Genomic DNA, 18750 nt, shown 5'->3' with positions numbered 1-18750 from the left:
ATGGTGGGACACACACAGATACTGTGACTGGGCTAAGTTACACCACCTCTCTGAACCCTTTTCTCACCCGTTAAACGGAGGGACCAGCTGCCCTGGTTCCCATAGAAGACACAGGAAATAAACCAGATTCTAGTTCATAGCCTTGGAAGGCAAGTGGAAGGGTCTTCTTCGTGGGCCAGAGGGATGAGCTCCACTTGACTCCCAGTTGCCCTCTGGCTTTGAGCCCATTAGACAAATCCTTTTTACTCAGAGGCTCATCTGTAAAATCAGAGGGCAGACTTCTCCGACCTCCCAAGCCTCATGCCATAGATCCATTCAAATGCCTGAGACACAGGTAGACACTAAGAGGACGAGATGCCCTCTTCCCGTTCTTAGAAATTTGGCCAGGCTGGGAATGTTCCGCATGTGTGGTCCTTGCATTCCTAAGATTCTGAGGGTGACCTGTGCCCCCCAGGAAGTGATAAAACATCTGTGTCATCCACCTCACATACCTGTCATGTCTCAGGTGTTACCAGATGAACTTGTCTGGACCAAGAGTTAAATGGGACCAAGCAAAGCCCACACAGGATCAGAGTTCACAAAACCCCAGATGAAATGAAACCAACACACAGCCAGCATCCCTGAGTTGGCCAGATCTAGCACTGCACTTGCATGTAGGTGGTAATGAATATTCATGAACTGTCCTCTTCCTCCACTACCCCCAGGGTGTCATTTTCAGCCTACTCAATACACTGAGAATTCCCCAGTATCAGAAGTGTGGTCTGGTCTTCCTTGAATTTTGCTGGGTGACAGGAAATAAAAAGGAGCAGAAGGAAGATAGGAAGGAAAGGGAAGCTGAAAGAGGAAGTCAGGCAGTAAGGAAGAGGGGGCATAAGGTAGCTAATGGGGCATACTACACATCCCAAAAGACCTGAGTTCACACTCTGGCTTGGCCATTGGACTGGCTTTGTGACCAAAGACAAACCCCATAACCTCTCTGGATGAAATGTGTGGTCGGTAAAAGGAAGATAATATTCACGCCACAAGCTTGTTGAGAGACTTTAATAATTTATTTCATATCTTTATTGTAGTGCCTGGCCATAACAAGCATCCATTGTGAGTAATCGGTGTTATCTTTTGTTATAGTTAAATAATAATAACCATGAATATTGCATAGCCCTTGTAGCCTGTCTATCCAGCCAATCCTACTCAGTAGTATCTCAGGGTGGGGGAGGGGTGGGGGCACAGTGACACATAGGGATGAGCCCGGGTGTCTCTTTGTGGTCAGCAATCCCAAAGTGGCCTTCAAGCCAAAGCCAGAGCTGAAGGGGACCAGATGGGGTCGAGTCCGGTGGTGGTAGGAGTCCCTAGCTGTTGCCTCTTGGCAAGTGGCGCCACCTTCTGGGCGTTCTAGGAGCTGTCCTGCAAACTTTGCATCCCCACCCCCTTGCAAAATGTTCCCGGCTTGTGGGATCCAGGACTCCTAGAATCACCACTCCATCAGAGCCACCTTGATTTGGGCGGCCAGCCACACAATCTGTACCACACTGCAGCCAATCCCACCATGTGAGAATTTCCACTACAGGTCTCAGTTTCTTGAGGACTCAAAATCAGCCATAAAAATCTCCCTCTGTGAGGCGACCTTGTGAGGCGAGCGCACCCGTTCCTCTCCTCTGCCGATGCTGTTTGGGACAGAAGAAATCTCTCTCCTCTTTGAGTTGCATTTCGTGTTGCTTTCGGAGCTGGAGTTGAAGAGGCTCTGAAGCCCATTCTACAAACCCTTTTCCAGGTTCTCAGCGCAGCCCACACCTCCCGCTCTAAAGAGGGAGGAAATAATTCCAGCTGCCATCCCAGTAGTGGTCCTTCTGAAGCTGAAAGGAATATCTCAGGAGAGAGGAAGGCTTTGTTAGTGTCAGATTAGACTACCACTTCCCAGCCTGTGTGTGTAATTAGTGTCACATGTAAGGACAGAATCTTTCACGGTGGTGCCACCCATTGGTCCTGCCTCTTTGCAGCAGCCTGACAGTGTAGCAATTGTCACAGTACCTACTATGGAGTTTTCACAGACTCCCTTTTATTCTCTTCCTTTCTGAGGCTTTGAATGCAGCCAACACTGAGAATTTAAAGATGGAAGAGTCCAAGTTGTAAACCATGGACCCCGGAGTCTGGGAAGAATGTTAAGTCAACACATTTACACACCGGTCCAGCCACATTACATTGTGTCAGCACGGTGCTGGCCATGTGACCCATATCAACTGTAGACAGACCAGGAGGGACACAAGAGGCGTGGTCAAAAAACAAGTTTGATGTGATAGGACCCCTCCCTAGATCTCTTTCTCTTTTTTTAAAGATTTACTTATTTATTATATATAAGCTCACTGTAGCTGTCTTCAGACACACCAGAAGAGGGTATCAGATCCATTACAGATGGCTGTGAGTCAGCATGTGGGTGCTGGGATTTGAACTGAGGACCTCTGGAGGAGCAGTCAGTGCTCTAACCACTGAGCAATCTCATCACTCTCTAGAGCTCTTAAAACCCACTGAGTTGAAAGCAGACAGTGCCTGTGACACAGATTGGAAATACAAGCAGCATCATGGTTTTCCTGATCACTGGTAACCAGACATGGTAACGTGGTAACTACCAAATTTGGTAGTGCATATGGATTTTTTTTTTAAGGAACTATTTATTTAATGTATGTGAGAACATTGTAGCTGTCCTCAGACACACCAGAAGAGGACATTGGATATCATTACAGATGGTTGTGAGCCACCATGTGGTTGCTGGGATTTGAACTCAGGACCTCTGGAAGAGCAGCCAGTGTTCTTACCCGTTGAGCCCGCATATGGATTTTTTATGTGTGCCAATCTCAGGTCATCAGGCAGCTTGCACGCACTTTTACCTATACAGCTATCTCCCAAGCCTGCTCCGATCCAAAGATGGGATTGTGAGCCTGGGAGCAGAATCTCCCACACAAGAATCTCTGGCCAGCCAGCCTGGACTAATTAGTGAGCTTTGAGTCCCAATAAGAGACCCCCATCCCAAAAAAGAAGATGTTCCTGAGGAATAACACTCAAGCTAGTCCTCCATGTACATGTATGCACATAAACAATCTTCTCTGAGAGCCACACCGGAAACAGAAAGGAGCCCTGGTAGCGTGGATCCCAGTATATTTCTGGGTAGCACAAATCCCTCTGGCATGGGCGAGCACCCAGGAGATAAATCTCACCAGAGGAAAATTAGAAATAATCATTTCCAAATTTCCTTCCACTGGACGGGAATGTCTGGGAGATTCAAGCAGGGTGGACCGTGTGTCCTTAAGTCCTGACCTCCCTGTGCCTGTGTCTCTACAGCAGCCTTACCCACTGCCCCCAGGGTCTGCAGTAGACTCCACTCCAGCTTCATAATGGCTACCCTGGGAACATGTCCTCCTCTGTACCTCTTTATTCCCAGTGGCGCCCACCTCCAGCCCAGCATACGTCCCCAGAGATTGCCTCTGCCTTAAGCACTGTCACGTGATGACCACTGGACCAGTGTTTTTTTCTAGTTGACTTTGTTATACCACCTGTTTTTTTTTCCTAATTGTGAACTATTTTAATATAAGAAGAGCACCCAGCATTCAGCACGTCCACCCTTAATGTCTTACATGACGCGCTTTATCTGAGGCGGAACTCAGAGATTTCAGACGTAATACAAACCTTTCCCTTGTGCATGGAAAAGCTGTGGTTGCAGGTCAGTCTACAGGGCATCTGCTGGCAGGGCCCAGTTTTTCAGGGAGTGCTGGTGTCTAGTTTATCCAGTCATATAGTTGACTGAACGAGGACCATTTACATTATAGGAAGTTGTCTATATAATTGATCGTAATAACAATAATAATGGGCCGCTGAGCATGTTATTATTACTACTATTACAATGGTGATGCTGGGATTGAACCTGGGACCTTGGACATGATAACTTGGTACCATGTCACTGAACTATACCCCAGTTTCTTACTTTTAAAGACAGAGTCTCACTTAAATGCCCAAACTGGCCTAGAATGTACTCTATAGTTCAGACATTCCTTGAGTTTGTAGTCCAATCTCAGCCTAGAAAGCAGCTAGAAGAACAAGCCTGTACCCTCCACACCCAACATCACACCCTTGTCAATTTTATCTAAAATTGTCCTCATAGAAACATCTAGAAGAATGATCAAACACCCAGGCACTAGAGCCCAGTCAAGTAACATGCAGTCATTGGACTCAGATTATTCTAATTTTCTCTGTCACAAGTAGGTGGGGGTCAAGAACTTCCCGTGCATATGTCAGAAAAGGTGCGCATCCATCCAGGAACCTGTATTTTGGTAAATCAGGCTGTGTGTGTGTGTGTGTGTGTGTGTGTGAAACCAACCCATCCGTACATGGAGGTCAAAGGTCAATATCAGGTGTCTACCTCATTGGTTCTCTGTTGCGGTAAAAATACAAAAGGATCATCTACCAGTTCCCGAGTTTTCACCCTCCATGGTCCAAGTGCCGAACCGGCTGTCTCTCTGCATTTTCTTTCACACACTGTCCCCTAGGCGAGTTGTTACCACGCCTGATACACACATGGAGTTCCGCGGCCCCGCACGTTCTCTCTTAGCCATTTGCTTTCACACGCTGTCCCCTTTAGCCTGGAAAAAAAAGTTCCAGAGACTTGAAATTTATCAAACAGATTTATATGTTAAATTCTTAGTCCATAACACATCCACACAATAAATTCATGGCCAATTAATAAAGATCTAAGCCGCCCAACTAGACAAGATAAAATTGACCTAGTTCACCCTGACCTGAACCACCCTCCTCTGTGGTCTCCATCTTGATTCTCTCTTGCTCCTCCTCCTTTCTACTCCCTAGACTTTTCCCCGCCTACTCTTCCTTCTCATCCAATGATAGGTTGGACCCGCCTTGCTGTATAATGACATCATCCTACAGCTCTCTGCTTTATTTTTTTCAGACAGGGTCACTCATTGAACCTGGAACTCAATCTCCAGACACGCTGTCTGACAGGAAAGCTCCGAGTACACACCTTCACATCCAGCATCTTTTTTTTTTTTTCTTTTTTAAACATTGGTCTGGAATTTGAACCTAGATCCTCGCATTTGTATTGCAAGCACTTTACCCGCTGACCCATCTCCCCATCCCTGTGGCTCGCTTTTTATTAAAAAGTCCTTCCCATCTGTGTGTTAATCATCCCCAACTGTTCTCCTCACACTCAGAGGGGTGGGACTGTGTATCACAGCAACGACACACAACCCGTGAAGCCTGAAATATATATTATCCGATCCTCGGTAGCAGAGGTCCCAGCCTGCCGTGGGCGTACACAAGTACGCCAGCGCGTAGCATCGACAGTTGCTCTGAACTGTCCTCACACACTTCCTCCCCAGAGCTTTCGGGGAGAACTCTGCCTTCTTCGTCCGTTTCTCTCACTACTAGCCCTTACTCACATGCTCACTAAGGATGCACATTTGCCTCTTGGCTCCCATGGAAACGCCTCTCCCACTCTTCCTGCTATGCAGGTCCTCATCAGAGCTCTAAGTGCTGCCGGTGCTCAGGGCTGGCTCTCAAGCTCTCTTTTGATCTGTAAGTGATCTCATCCATTGCTTAGGCCCTCAGCATCTACTCTATAACCCGCCACAGTCCCATCTCTGGACACCATCTGAGATGTCCCCCCGGGAAGCGGCTCATTTCTCCCTCCATTGTTGGTCTGGAGTGTCTTTCTCCTCAAGACCACCCAGCCCCACCATCAGTTCATACTGACACTGCTCCGATGAGCCAAGTTTGTCAGACTTGTGTTGCCATAACAAAATACCTGGATAAATGACTTAAATGGAAGAAATGCTACTTTTTCCTTTGCGATCTGAAGCCTTTTGGTCCAGTCAGCCAGCGCCACTGTGTCTGTCTTGAGGCAGAACATTATGATGGAAAGGAAAGCTGCTGACCTCAAGACAGCTGGGAAGCAGGAAGAGAGAAGTCATGGAAAGACACAGCCTCAAGAACACGCTCCAGGGGGCTACTTCCCCATAAGCAGGCTTTCAACCCCATTAAGTTTCTAGAACCTTCCGAAATAGCTCCACCAGCTGAGGGTTGAGGCTATAACACATAAGTCTGGGGGGAGGGGCGTTATATATTCAAGTCACCATATGCAGTCTCCTTGAGTGGGGAACCTGGCATTAAAGCTGTGACAGTGACATTCCAAGTCAGAGGGAGAGTGGGGTGAGAACACCCCATTGGTAGTTCTCCCAGCTCTCTCCGCAGCAAGCTTCTAGCCTGCCTACCCTTCAATGTTACTTATGAAGACCACTATTTATTTATTTCTACACTCTCTCCCCAGAGAGAAGAGCCACATGGCTCCAAGGTCATGAGGTAGCTCTTCCTATGGGCACAGTGTCCGTCCGATGGCATTTGGAATTTTCATTGCCTTCTCTCCTGGAGAGAAAGTTGATCACAGAAGCAATGCTAATTTGTATCCTCTTTAGCCATAAATCAGTGAGGACCAGATAATTAACGTACATCTCTCAGAGCTTAAAATAGAAATGCCCTTTTTTTTTTCTCCTGAGAAAATGCTCAGCAGAAACGTTCCCTGATTACAAAGCTTTCTCCAGACCCATCCACTAATGGGGCTCTGGAAGTAAAGCTAGGGTTGGGGCTTGAAGAGAAAGAAGTTTGGGCCAATGGGGTTGAGCTAGTGATCTCAGAACTGATAGGAAAGATATTTACCTTCATGGTGCAACCCAAAGAGGAGTCTTGGCTGTCTGCATGAGGAAAGCAAAGGAGTAAAGGAGAAAGTGGTCCAGGAAGGTCACTAAATTTCTGATGAGCCTTTAGCTTATAATGCGCACGCACATGAGCACACACGTATACACATGAGAACATGCATTGACACACACATAAACACACACATACACACAATCACATACACACATAGAAACACACACACATTCACATATATAAACACACACATACACACAAATACACACACAAGCACATACACACATATATAAACATATACATTTACAAACATGAAAATATGCATGCACACAAAGACATATACACATGCAAGCACATACACATAACACATATGCACACATATAAACACACACATATATACAAACAACACACACAAACATATACACTCAACACATACACACATATAAACATAAATATACAAACATATACATACATGAAAACATGCATGCACACACACATACACATGCAAGCACATACACATAACAAATACACACATATACAAACACATACATATACACACACACACACACACACTTTTGAGTCATGCTGACATGGGGTGGCATTCTGGCTCTACACTTTCCAGCTCTGTGATCTGGGGCAACTTCAGTTCTCTGAGGGATAATATTCTTACTGCGTGTGCTAACAACTTTAAAACCATGCCACAAGCATTTTAAAAAGTTGTGAATATCCAACTTTGTATGTTAGTATGAACTATTACCTCCCTGCAAATAAATCTGGTGGTCTACAGTGTTTGCCATTTTCTTTGGTATAAATATTCTGACTGTGACTGATATCGAGATACCAACGTCTCACTAAATGCAGGGCTGGAAAGGGATACAGAGTACCACAGTGTGGCATTTCCAACAACCAGACCCAGTCAAAGCAGATAACTTCAACATCAGACCTAACATTCAGTACATTTTGAAAGGGGAGGGGCTACTGCCTCTTTATTCTGAGTATGTACTGCCTTTGTTTTTAAGCAACTCATTGTAAGCTCACATGATTTAATTCTTCACGATGGCCAATTTAACCAGCTCAAAACATCTGAAATATTTAGTGGTTCACTATCTCAGCCAGGACAAGCCAGCTCAGGCATATTGCTGGGTACAGGCTTAGGCAGTCAATAAACACGGCTTCTCTTACCTCTTCCCCTCCTATCTTCAGCTCTCGGACAGTTTCCTGAAGATTTTTCTTACAGGTCCCATGCTTTGCTTTTGCTCAGGACCCCTCTGGGCCACCATAGCAGGCCTGAGTTTGTACTAAACCCTAGCAAAGGTTCTAATCCTCCTCAAACCACATAGCTGGTCTTTTTTGGATGTGTCTCTTCCTGGTTAGGAAAGGCAGTGATGGATTCTGTAGGGTCCTCTGTGGTGAGGAGGGGAGACTGTCAGTTTATTTTCAGATCTCTGTCTGGGAAGAAAGCAAGAAAGCAGGGCCAGTGGGCTGTACTTTGGCAAGCCAGAGCTTGTAATTAGCCCCACTTGAGGATGGAATAATCCCTTGATTGTTACTAAACACCAGCAAAAAGCAGGAAGGCCTTCTGCCTCCCCCAGCCCTGAGCCCACAGGGCCTCAGAGGACAGACATTTGGACAAAGCCACCCTATCTGTCCAGCTCACAGGGCCTCAGAGGACAGACATCTGGACAAAGCCACCCTATCTGTCCAGCTCACAGGGCCTCAGAGGACAGACATCTGGACAAAGCCACCCTATCTGTCTAGCTCACAGGGCCTCAGAGAACAGACATCCGGACAAAGCCACGCTATCTCTTCTCAGCCCAGAATGAGAATTCAAGAGGCACCAAGGAACAGGGTCGCCAGCTCTGTCTCACCTCTAAAAACTCTGTTTCCACCCAGTGTCTTTGGACATGGCTTCGAGCATCTTTCTTTGTATAAATATCAGGAATTTGTAATAGATGGAAATGTCACAAAGCCATGTGTCCTATAGTGTTGTAGCAAGGCAAAATAAAATTAAAAAAAAAAAGCTTTAGGTTTATCCAAAGCCCAGTGCCAGTTCTGTTAGACTTGAAGCAGCCACAATTCTACTTTGTTTCTGAATTTGTAGAACTGTATAATGCCCTTACACATGTGCATTCACACACACACATACATGCAGACATACAAACACAGATATACACAAATACAGGCACACACAAATATACACATATGCATATACACACTTATGCAAACACATTCACATGCTTACACACAGAGACACATAAACACATGCACAGACACACACACATGCATACATATAGACATAAATGCACAAACAACACACACAAAATACAAACACACATGCTTATACAGTAACATATAAACACAAACACATGCATACATAAAAACACACATGCATGCACACACACCAAACATGTGCAAGATACACACATGCACATGCATATACTTACACAAACACATAAACACACACATGCACACACACATACACATATCCAGACATGCAGACACACAAGTATGCATACAAACATGCACAATACACACAAAAATACAAACACTCATATTTGCACAATCACATATACATAAACATACACAAGCAAATGCATACATAATACCACACACCAAACCAATACACAATATGCACACATATGAATACTCACATACACACACACACACACACATACACAGACACACACACACACACACACACACTTGGCTTGTTTCTTTGACTTTTTCCTTTACTTCTTTTTTTAAAAATAAGCTTAATTATATGAAAAATTCAAAAAGCTTATTTTAAGAATTTTGACTGTTAATCATCTGGACTCCGTATTCAAACATTAGAATCCCTGACTAAGGAAAATTAAAAGCTTAAGTCCTGTTAGAGCTGTGCAGTGAGTTCAAGACTAGCCTGGGCAACATAATGCCACCTAGTCTCAAGACAGAAGTAAGGAACCTGCTAGACAGCTGTGCCTAAGGACTGCCACCCCAGCCTGACAGCATGAACCTCCGAACCCACATGAAGCAAATCCCAGGGACACTCAGAAACTCCTCTCTTAATGGCTTATTGGAAACAACCTCAAGACCAGAGCCTAGGAAGGCTGAGGACTGTCACCACGGCTACACCACTATTCGTTCATGCATTCCTGCCTCAAATATTTAAGAATGTCAGCCAGCCTGGACACGGTGGTGCATACCTGTAATCCTAGCCCTTAGGCAGAGGTGCAAATATTGCAGAAACTTCTGTGCTAGCCTGGTCTACACAGTGAGCTCCAGGCCAGTCAGAACTGTGTCGTGAGAGCCTGTCTCACAAATGTCCAAGTAAAGAATGGTATAGCCTGGTGGCACAGACCTGAAATCCCAGCGAAATCAGGAGAACTGCAAGGCCAAGGCCTGCCTGGGCCACAGAATGGATTCAAGGGACCCTCCCTCGAAATAAAATGTACAGAAAGAGCGGGCAAAGAGGACAGCCGCAGAGCCTGGCTGGCATAAGGCTCCAGATTCCATCTCCTGCTGAAAAGAAAATGTCTAAGCCCCAGCCTGGCTGTGGAGACCCACTGATGAGCAAGAAGCTGACACATGGGGAAGGCAGTGGGGGAGGGGAGCATCCTAAAACAATAGGAAAAAAGAAGGTGGGCTGATTTATTTAGGTGTGTGTATGTGTGTGTGTGTGTGTGTGTGTGTGTGTGTGTGTGTGTGTGTGTTTGTGTTCATGCTCCACGTGGATTCAAGAGCCCAAGGAGGCCAGAAGAGAGCATCAGGTATCCGGGAGCTGGAGTTACAGGCAGGTCGGAGACACTGGGTTGTTGGGAATAGAACCCAAATCCTCTGGAAGAGCCACAAACATTCCCTCCTCCCCATTATTTATTTATTCACTTTACAACCAGATCACAGCCCTCTCCTTCCAGTCCCTCCTCCAGGGGGAGGTCCCCCAACTAAGACCAGACTGCCCTGAATGCATCTTATCTTGGAAGCTAAGCAGGGTCGGGCCTGGTTAGTACTTGGATGGGACCAGTATACTCTTAACTGCCAGACCTCTCTCCAGTTCACAAGAGCTCCATTTGGGGAAGAAACAGTGATTAGGTTCCCTCGTCCCAACAGACCATCAAGGTTAGTTTCACTTCACTGAATTTCCCACTAGCAAAGAGCACATTTTCTCGTCTGGAACCTGGCCCTTGAGCTCACCAGCAAATAGATGAAGTAAATCATCTCCTTGCCTGTGTCTTTCTCATTGTCTAACCTTATTCCTGTCTTTCACCTCTTAAGAAGGAACTAGAAACCGTGTGCCCAGGGATGTATAACTGAAACCTACACACTCAGTAGTCCGTATATTTAGCTAAATCACAGGGTGGTTTGTTCTATTTTCGGTTTTTGTGGGATTTTTGTTTTGGATCTGGGCAGGCGGGGGTGCTGTTTTGTTTTTTGAGGAACCTCCACACTGCTTTCCATAACGGCTGCATGAATTCCTCTTGCCACAACAGTGTGCAGTCCCTCCCCATCCCTGCCAGAATCTTGTTATCTTTTATCTTCTTGATAATACATGCTTTACTGGTAGGAGGGGGATGTCTTGCTGGGGTTTTAATTTGCATTCCCTGATGATTAGTGATGCCGCGCGTGCTAATTAGCCTGATACAATCATTCCACAATGTAAAGCGTAGATTAAAACCTCAGGCTGTACTCTATAAATACGTAACTATTGCCAATTAAAAATGAAAATTCCTGGCTAGGTAGGGTGGGACATGTGTGCAGTCCCAGGACTGATGGGCTGGAGATTTTGAGTTTGAGGTGAGCCTGTACTATACCATTAAGATCCTGTCTCAAAACACCCAAGAAAATAGTCTTCTTAAATTTAGTATCTTTATGTGTATAGGTGTTTTGTCTGCATATATGTCTGTGTATAATATGCATGTTTCATGCTTACAGAGGTCAGAAGGAGATCTCAGATCCCTTGAACTGAAGTTACCAGCTATTGTTAGCCACCGTCAAGCCCTGGTCCTCTGGAAGAGCAGCTCTTAATTGCTCTCTCCAGTTCCATTAACAACTATTCCTAAAACTAACTTTGGGCCATATATATGCATGCATAATACACACACACACACACACACACACACACACACACACACACACATACACACGAGCTGCTAAGCAAAGCCAATGAGACTTCCCTGGAGGAGACAGAGCCCTGTCTTTCCTGGATGAGTTGAGGGCTTAAGGCTTTGGCAGAGGCTGTGAACTAGTCTCTTTCTGAGTCACCATTTTATTCCAAAAATCTTCTTCTAAAGCTCACTTTAAAAAATCTTAAAGATGCCTGGATTTATGCTTTCTTATCTCCTCCTTGTCTTCAAAGGAGGAAGACCCATTCTGAAAGACAAGCATTGATGAAGCTTCGCCACGTTCCCCAGAGCGCTGGGTCCCACACGAGCCACAATGTTAAATGAACGCTCTCTTCTCTCTGCTCCAGGTGGGAGAGGCTGTCTTGGAAAATGCACGGCTCATGCTGCAGATGGAGACGATCCAGGCCGGTGCGGATGACTTTAAAGAGAGGTAACACTGTGTAGCAAGGGGATCTCTCTCCCTGATCCAACTCCAGCCCAGAGTACACATCAATCCCTACCACCATGGTGGTAAAATAGCCTGAGACTACAGAAACTCTAGGAGAACCCAGTGCCTCATAAAACAGGCCCTGGGGTCTCAAGACTATGCCCAGTCCCACTTGCCTTAGAAAAGGTTGTTTTTTAATGTACATGAGTTCTCAGTCACTGTCTTCAGACACATGAGAAGAGGGCATCAGATCACATTACAGGTGGTTGTGAGCCTCCATGTGGTAGCTGGGAATTGAACTTGGGACTTCTGAAAGGGCATCAGTGCTCTTAACTGCTGAGCCATCTCTCCAGCCCCCCCCCCCCCATTTTTTTAAAAGAAAAGTTACTCTATGTGTGTATACATTTGCCATGGCACACATATGGAAGGTCCAACATGTCAGAGTTGGTTCTCTTCTTATGCCATGTAGTTTCCCGGGACTAGACTCGGGTAATCAGGCTTGGCAGCAAGCACCTTGACATATAAGCCATCTCACCAGCTCTTTTTTGGGTTTGATTTGGTTTGATTTCAGGTCCTTCATTGTTTTGTCTTTTTGAGATAAGGTCTCTTGGAGCTCACGTTGACCTTGAACTCACTACGTAGCCCGGGATAACTATGAACTACTGATCCTTCTCCCTCCAATTTCCAAGTGTCACGGCTGTTGGCATGATCCACCCAGCTTGGCTTATCTTGAGATGGGATTTCATTGTGCTGCCCAGAGTTGCTGAAATTCAAACCCCAATAAGCCCTTTTTAAAAATCCATACAATCCAGTTATTACAGTGATAAGCTATGAGCCTCGATTGGGCAGGTCTAAGGCTATACTGACATTCCCCAGCTTTAAGACCCTTTGCTACTTGAGGTTTCTCCTGGCCACAAGGTTCTACTTCATCATAGTTCCCTCCTCTTCTCTTGTCCTCTCTGCTCCCTTCTGGTCCTTCTCCCTTACTCCCCAAAACCTCTCGTCTACCTTTCCCCTCCCCTACCCAATCACAGGCCTTTATTGACCACATGAGATCACCCTGATATGTGATTGGCTACTCTTGAGGAAGCAGAATTAGCCCACAACAGACGACATTGTCCCTGGACCCTCACTCTACATAGGTTGCAGGACTGCTAGAGACCTGACTTTGGGTATTTCCAGTGTCAAACCCACCTTTTTATAAGACTAAAAAGGTTTAAGCTTTTACACAAAATGAGCAATGCTTAGAACTTTGCAAAAATGGACCACCAGTCTTGACAGGAACTGAGTCACCCAGCACTCGGAACATACAAGCAGATGCTCCAACAAAATCACCTATTACAGGCTATCCCTGGAACTAACGTTAAAGTCCATTATAGGGTTTGGGGTGAGGCTGAGGAAACAGTGCTTGCTCCTTGATGTGCTCAGTCCCCAGTACCCTGCCCCCTGCCACACACACACACACATACACTTTTAAGTGAAGACTTATACCTCTAAAACCTGAAAGCTGCCTGGTATAGAAATGTGGGTTTTGCCTTCCCATGGGAACTTTGACTGAGTGGTGCAGCCACAGACACGGAATGAGGAGAGCAGACCAGGAGAAATCAGCAAATATGTCAGGTAGTAGTTAGAAAGAAGGGCTAACGAGGGCTGGAGAGATGGCTCAGCAGTTTAGAGCACTGGCTGCTCTTCCAGAAGTCCTGAGTTCAATTCCCAGCAGCCACATGGTGGCTCACAACCATCTGTAATGGGATCCTATATCCTCTCCAGTGTGTCTGAAGATAGCTACAGTGTACTCATATAAATAAAATAAATCTTTTTTTAAATAAAAAAAGAAAGAAGGGCTAAGGGTTGAAACTCAGCATGGCCAGTTTTGTTATCTGTACTCCACACCTAGACTCATTATTCAAAAAGCTCTTTGCTTTCTGTTGCTTTGCTTGGTTGGTCAGTTGTGTGATGTGAGTATTCAATTCAGGCCTCTCACAGACGAGGAAAGTGTTCTACTACTGATCTGTCACAAATCTCTGGATAGACAAATCTGTGCTTCTTATCGCCCACCTCTGCCCCTGAGATAGCTGGGCCGAGCCAGAACCTCCTCTAGGCACCATAGATACAGGTAGATGCGGGCAGCAGTGCCCCCTGTAGGTAGAGTGAAGTATTGCTCTGATAGAGCTCATGCCCACTTCTTGTCCTGGTTCCTCCTTTACCCTATACTTGAGTTTGTAGCCACTGTCTAGAACTGCAGAATAGTGTCCATTTCTGGACACCCTGCCTGATACTTAGCAGGTCTTCAATGCTGGCAGAAGATCCTTGGATGACAGGAGGACTCTCCATATAATGACAAAGATGTCGCATTGCATTTCTGTGACGCGAACTCCTGAAGCAGCCTTCCTAGAGTATCAGGCTCCAAAGGCCTCACAAAGCTGTGTTCCCATTAGCTGGCTGCTGTTTCCCTGTTAATATTTCCATAGCAATATCAGTAACAGGGTCCCCAAAGCTACTGGAACATTGGCTTTTAGCATTCACCGCCTATCAAGTGTGGGCCTTTGGGTATTATCTAACAATCTGGTTTGGGCACTATTCAGCTTTGCTGATTAAGTCCCTTTGTCTATAGATATGAAAATGAGCAGCCATTCAGGAAGGCAGCAGAAGAGGAAGTGAGCTCCCTATACAGAGTCATCGATGAAGCTAATTTGACTAAGACGGACCTGGAGCATCAAATAGAAAGCCTGAAAGAAGAACTGGGCTTCCTGTCAAGAAGCTACGAAGAGGTAGGTGGGCCTGGGGGTACACGGGTCTTGGGGACTCTTCTCTGTGGTTCACCCAGACCCACAGGGAAAATGCTAGTAAAAGACTTGAAGTCTCTATCATGAGTCACAGTTCCCCCATCCCCAAAGTCTCTAACTCAAATGTTGTCAAGGACTGGGAAGGTTGATGAATGAAAGCAACAGTCATAGGTGGACGTGACTGTTAGAAACAGTTGAAACTGGAGAGGCCATCTTCCTAAGGTGTTCTAGTCCACCTATTTTTTTCAACACTGCATGAACAGGGTAAACTGAATAATTCTAAAGATAGGCCCCTCGTGCGGTTCCCACACACTCATTAACAAAAGAAGGTTGTATCTTTAGGTGACAGGACCAGAGGGCACCTCCAGCAGGGATGTGGTCAAGTCACCTGCAGGAAGCACTGACAATTAGCCACCGTACACAAATCACTCTGACTGGTGGTTGAGGGTGCTTCAAGCTGACAGTCACAGCTCACTGACCGTGCTCAAATTGGGGAGTTCCTCCTGTGCCCAACCTGAAGCTAACCAGAGACTAGAAACCTGTTCCTTCCTGTTCCTCATTTAGTTCCTGAACACCATGTTCCAGTGTAACCCTTTAGACTCTAGAATTAATTTTAATCTCCTTTAGTATATCCTGACAATATGCCTAACTCCCATTTTCTATAGTTGCTTGCTATATGTTACTATACTATATACTTACTTTTGATTGTGTTTTTATTTAGCTTTTTTGCCTTGGGCATGGGCATGGGCTCAGGAGGATCTAAGAAATGTATCGTTGGGAAAAGAAAATGATACTTACACCTAGAAGATCTGGAACTTTGCCAATCTTTGTGGTGTGCATGCGTAGTGCAAGATAGATAGATAGATGATAGATAGACAGATAAACAGATAGACAGATAGATGATAGACAGACAGATGACAGATAGATAGACAGATGATAGATAGATAGATAGACAGATGATAAATAGATAGATAGATGATAGATGGATGATAGACAGACAGATGATAGATAGATAGATACATAGATACATAGATAAAGAGTAAATGCATGCATGAATGGCAAAGCAGTGCCCACACAGCCAGCCTACTTCAGGCTAGAATTCCCCATCTGTTCTTGCCTCCCTGGAGCTAACCTAAGGTATCCACTGTTGCTTTCAGGATGTGAAGGTTCTGTACAAGCAGCTGGCAGGATCTGAGCTGGAGCAAACAGATGTTCCCATGGGCACTGGTCTGGATGCTGTCCTAGAGACAATCCGAGTTCAGTGGGAGAGAGATGTAGAAAAGAACCGGGCAGAAGCAGGAGCTATGCTCCAAGCTAAGGTAAGAATCTAGCCAGGATCATCCCCTGGGTCCTGGGAAGGAGGAGGCCGAGCAAGATTGAGACAGCCAGCAATGTAGAAGAAAGGCGGCCATTTAGCAACAAGCTCAGTCACTGTGGAAAGAGGAGAAATGCAAAGTAAAGTAATAATGCTCGTTTGCCTCTCTGAAACAAGAAAATGTTTACAATGGCAATGCTCAGTTCTGGAAAACACATGTAGAAGGTTCTCCACTGTGTCATCTAAGAGTATAAGGTGTTTTAGTTTCTATCCAGCCTCCAAGTAAGGGATTTTCTCGTCTGTGTCAGAAGTGTGTGCATGTTCCTGCCTGCTGCCTGGACACTACCAAACTGCCACGCGCTAGCTGAACAATCAGGACAGCCATCCTAAAGAACGAATTAGAAACACAAAGGATGGAGATGTAGCTCTGTGTGTGTGTGTGTGTGTGTGTGTGTGTGAGAGAGAGAGAGAGAGAGAGAGAGAGAGAGAGAGAGAGAGAGAGAGAGAGAGTTTATGTCTAAACATATTCCATGAAGCATTTTAAGATTTTAAGGATTACATTAAAAGGTGGTAAAAATACATGAATGACTTATCAAAGAGAAAAACTATACCGTCACCAAACTATGTTGTATGCAATGAAACCTGTTATTAGAAATAAAGTAATTATAACAACATGGGGAAAGCCCATGAAATGTAAAAAGGAAGAAAGGCAATTGCAGAATGGTATATACCAGGGACTGACAAGAAGGTTTTTGTTAAATAGCTTGTCCAGAAAGGCAAGCTACTGCTGCTACTGGTACTCAGTTGATAACACCTGCAGAATCATCTCAGAAATTGTAACATCCAGAATCCATTCCAGAACAGTTTAATCAGAAGAAGCAGAAAGACTTTGTGGGTTTTAAAAATTATTCTTACTACTAAAAGTTCTCAGGGCTGAAGTGATGAGTCTGTGGTTAAGAGTATATACTGCTCTTCCTGAGGACCTGGGTTCAGTTTCTAGCACCCCTGTCAGACAGCTCATAACCACCTGTAACTGCTGCTCCAGGAGATACAATGCCCTCTTCTGGCTTCTGATGCACCCTGTGCTTGACTGTATGTACATTCGAGTACACATACACACACACACACACACACACACACACACACACACACACGAGGGGGGTTGTCTTTTATAAAGTTCTGTGATTTGCATTCCCATGATAACTAAAGATATTGAACATTTAAGTGCTTCTCAGCCGTTCGAGATTCCTCTGTTGAAAATTCTCTGCATAGCTTTGTACCCCATTTTTCAATTAGGTTACTTGGTTTATTGATGTCTAATTTCTTGAGTTCTTTATGTATTTTGGATATTAGTCCTCTGCTGGATGTAGAGGTTGGTGAAGATCTTTTCCCATTCTGTAGGCTGCCTTTTTTTCTTATTGATGGTGTCCTTAGCCTTACAGAAGCTTTTCAGTCTCATGAGGTTCCATTTATTGATTGTTGATCATAGTGCCTGAACTATTGGCATTCTGTTCAGTAATTTGTATCCTGTGCCAATGAGTTCAAGGCATTTTCTCACTTTATCTTCTATTAGATTGAGTGTGTCTGGTTTTACACTGAGGTAGTTGCTCCACTTGGACCTGAGTTTTGTGCAGGGTGATGGCTATGGGTCTATCTGCCTTCATAATATCCAGTTAGACCAGCACCATTTGTTGAAGATGTTCTCCCTTTTCCATTATATGGTTTTGGCTTCTTTGTCAAATTGTCCATAGATTATAGGTTTATTTCTGGTTCTTCAATAATATTCCATTGATCAACCTGTTTTTATATCAATACATACGGTTCTTATTACTATTGCTCTGTAGTATAGCTTGAAATCAGAGATGGTGATACTTCCAGAAGTTCTTGTATTATACAGGATTGTTTTAGCTATCCTGGGTTTTTGTTGTTGTTGTTGTTGTTGTTGTTTCTAATATGAAGTTGAGGGTTGCTCTTTCACAGTTCGTAAAGAATTGTGTTGGAATTTCGATGGAAATTGCATTGAATCTGTAGATTGCTTTTGGTAAGATGGCCTTGTTCACTATGTTAATCCTACCTATCCATGAGCATTGGAGATCTTTCCATATTCTGAGGTCTTACTTAATTTCTTTCTTCAGTGACTTGAAGTTCTTGTCATACAAGTCTTTCACTTGCTTGGTTAGAGTTACACCAAAATATTTGATATTATTTGTGGCTATAGTGAAACCCTCCTCCTTCAGATAATTCTGACCTTCCTTTAGCCTTGAGGAGCTGCTGAAAGATAAAAGAAGGAAGACCACTCAGCATTTGCCTCTCCCTGCTCCTCTATCCCCTGGGCCTCCAAAGACCCTCAGGACCATTCCAGAAGGACCTTCCCCAATTCTGTACCCATCAAATAGTCATTCCTATCCCACCCCTATT

General features: G+C 44.8%; 1 protein-coding gene across 1 annotated transcript in view; it reads left to right on the top strand.

Annotated features, from left to right (window-relative positions):
• BFSP2 (beaded filament structural protein 2) overlaps positions 1-18750 on the top strand; it is a gene marked incomplete at both ends in the record, with an annotated part of 48855 nt that overhangs the window by 7773 nt on the left and 22332 nt on the right. Inside the window, 3 exons of the mRNA XM_080934671.1 lie at positions 12152-12234; positions 14846-15002; positions 16175-16336. Coding sequence (XP_080790797.1) covers positions 12152-12234; positions 14846-15002; positions 16175-16336 — 402 coding nt within the window. The remainder of the gene's footprint in view (positions 1-12151; positions 12235-14845; positions 15003-16174; positions 16337-18750) is intronic.

Source organism: Micromys minutus, assembly GCF_963924665.1.
Source record: "Micromys minutus genome assembly, chromosome: 21".
Lineage (NCBI taxonomy): Eukaryota > Metazoa > Chordata > Mammalia > Rodentia > Muridae > Micromys > Micromys minutus.
Note: the sequence above shows the minus strand (reverse complement) of the source record. Positions and strands in the feature narration are given on the sequence as shown.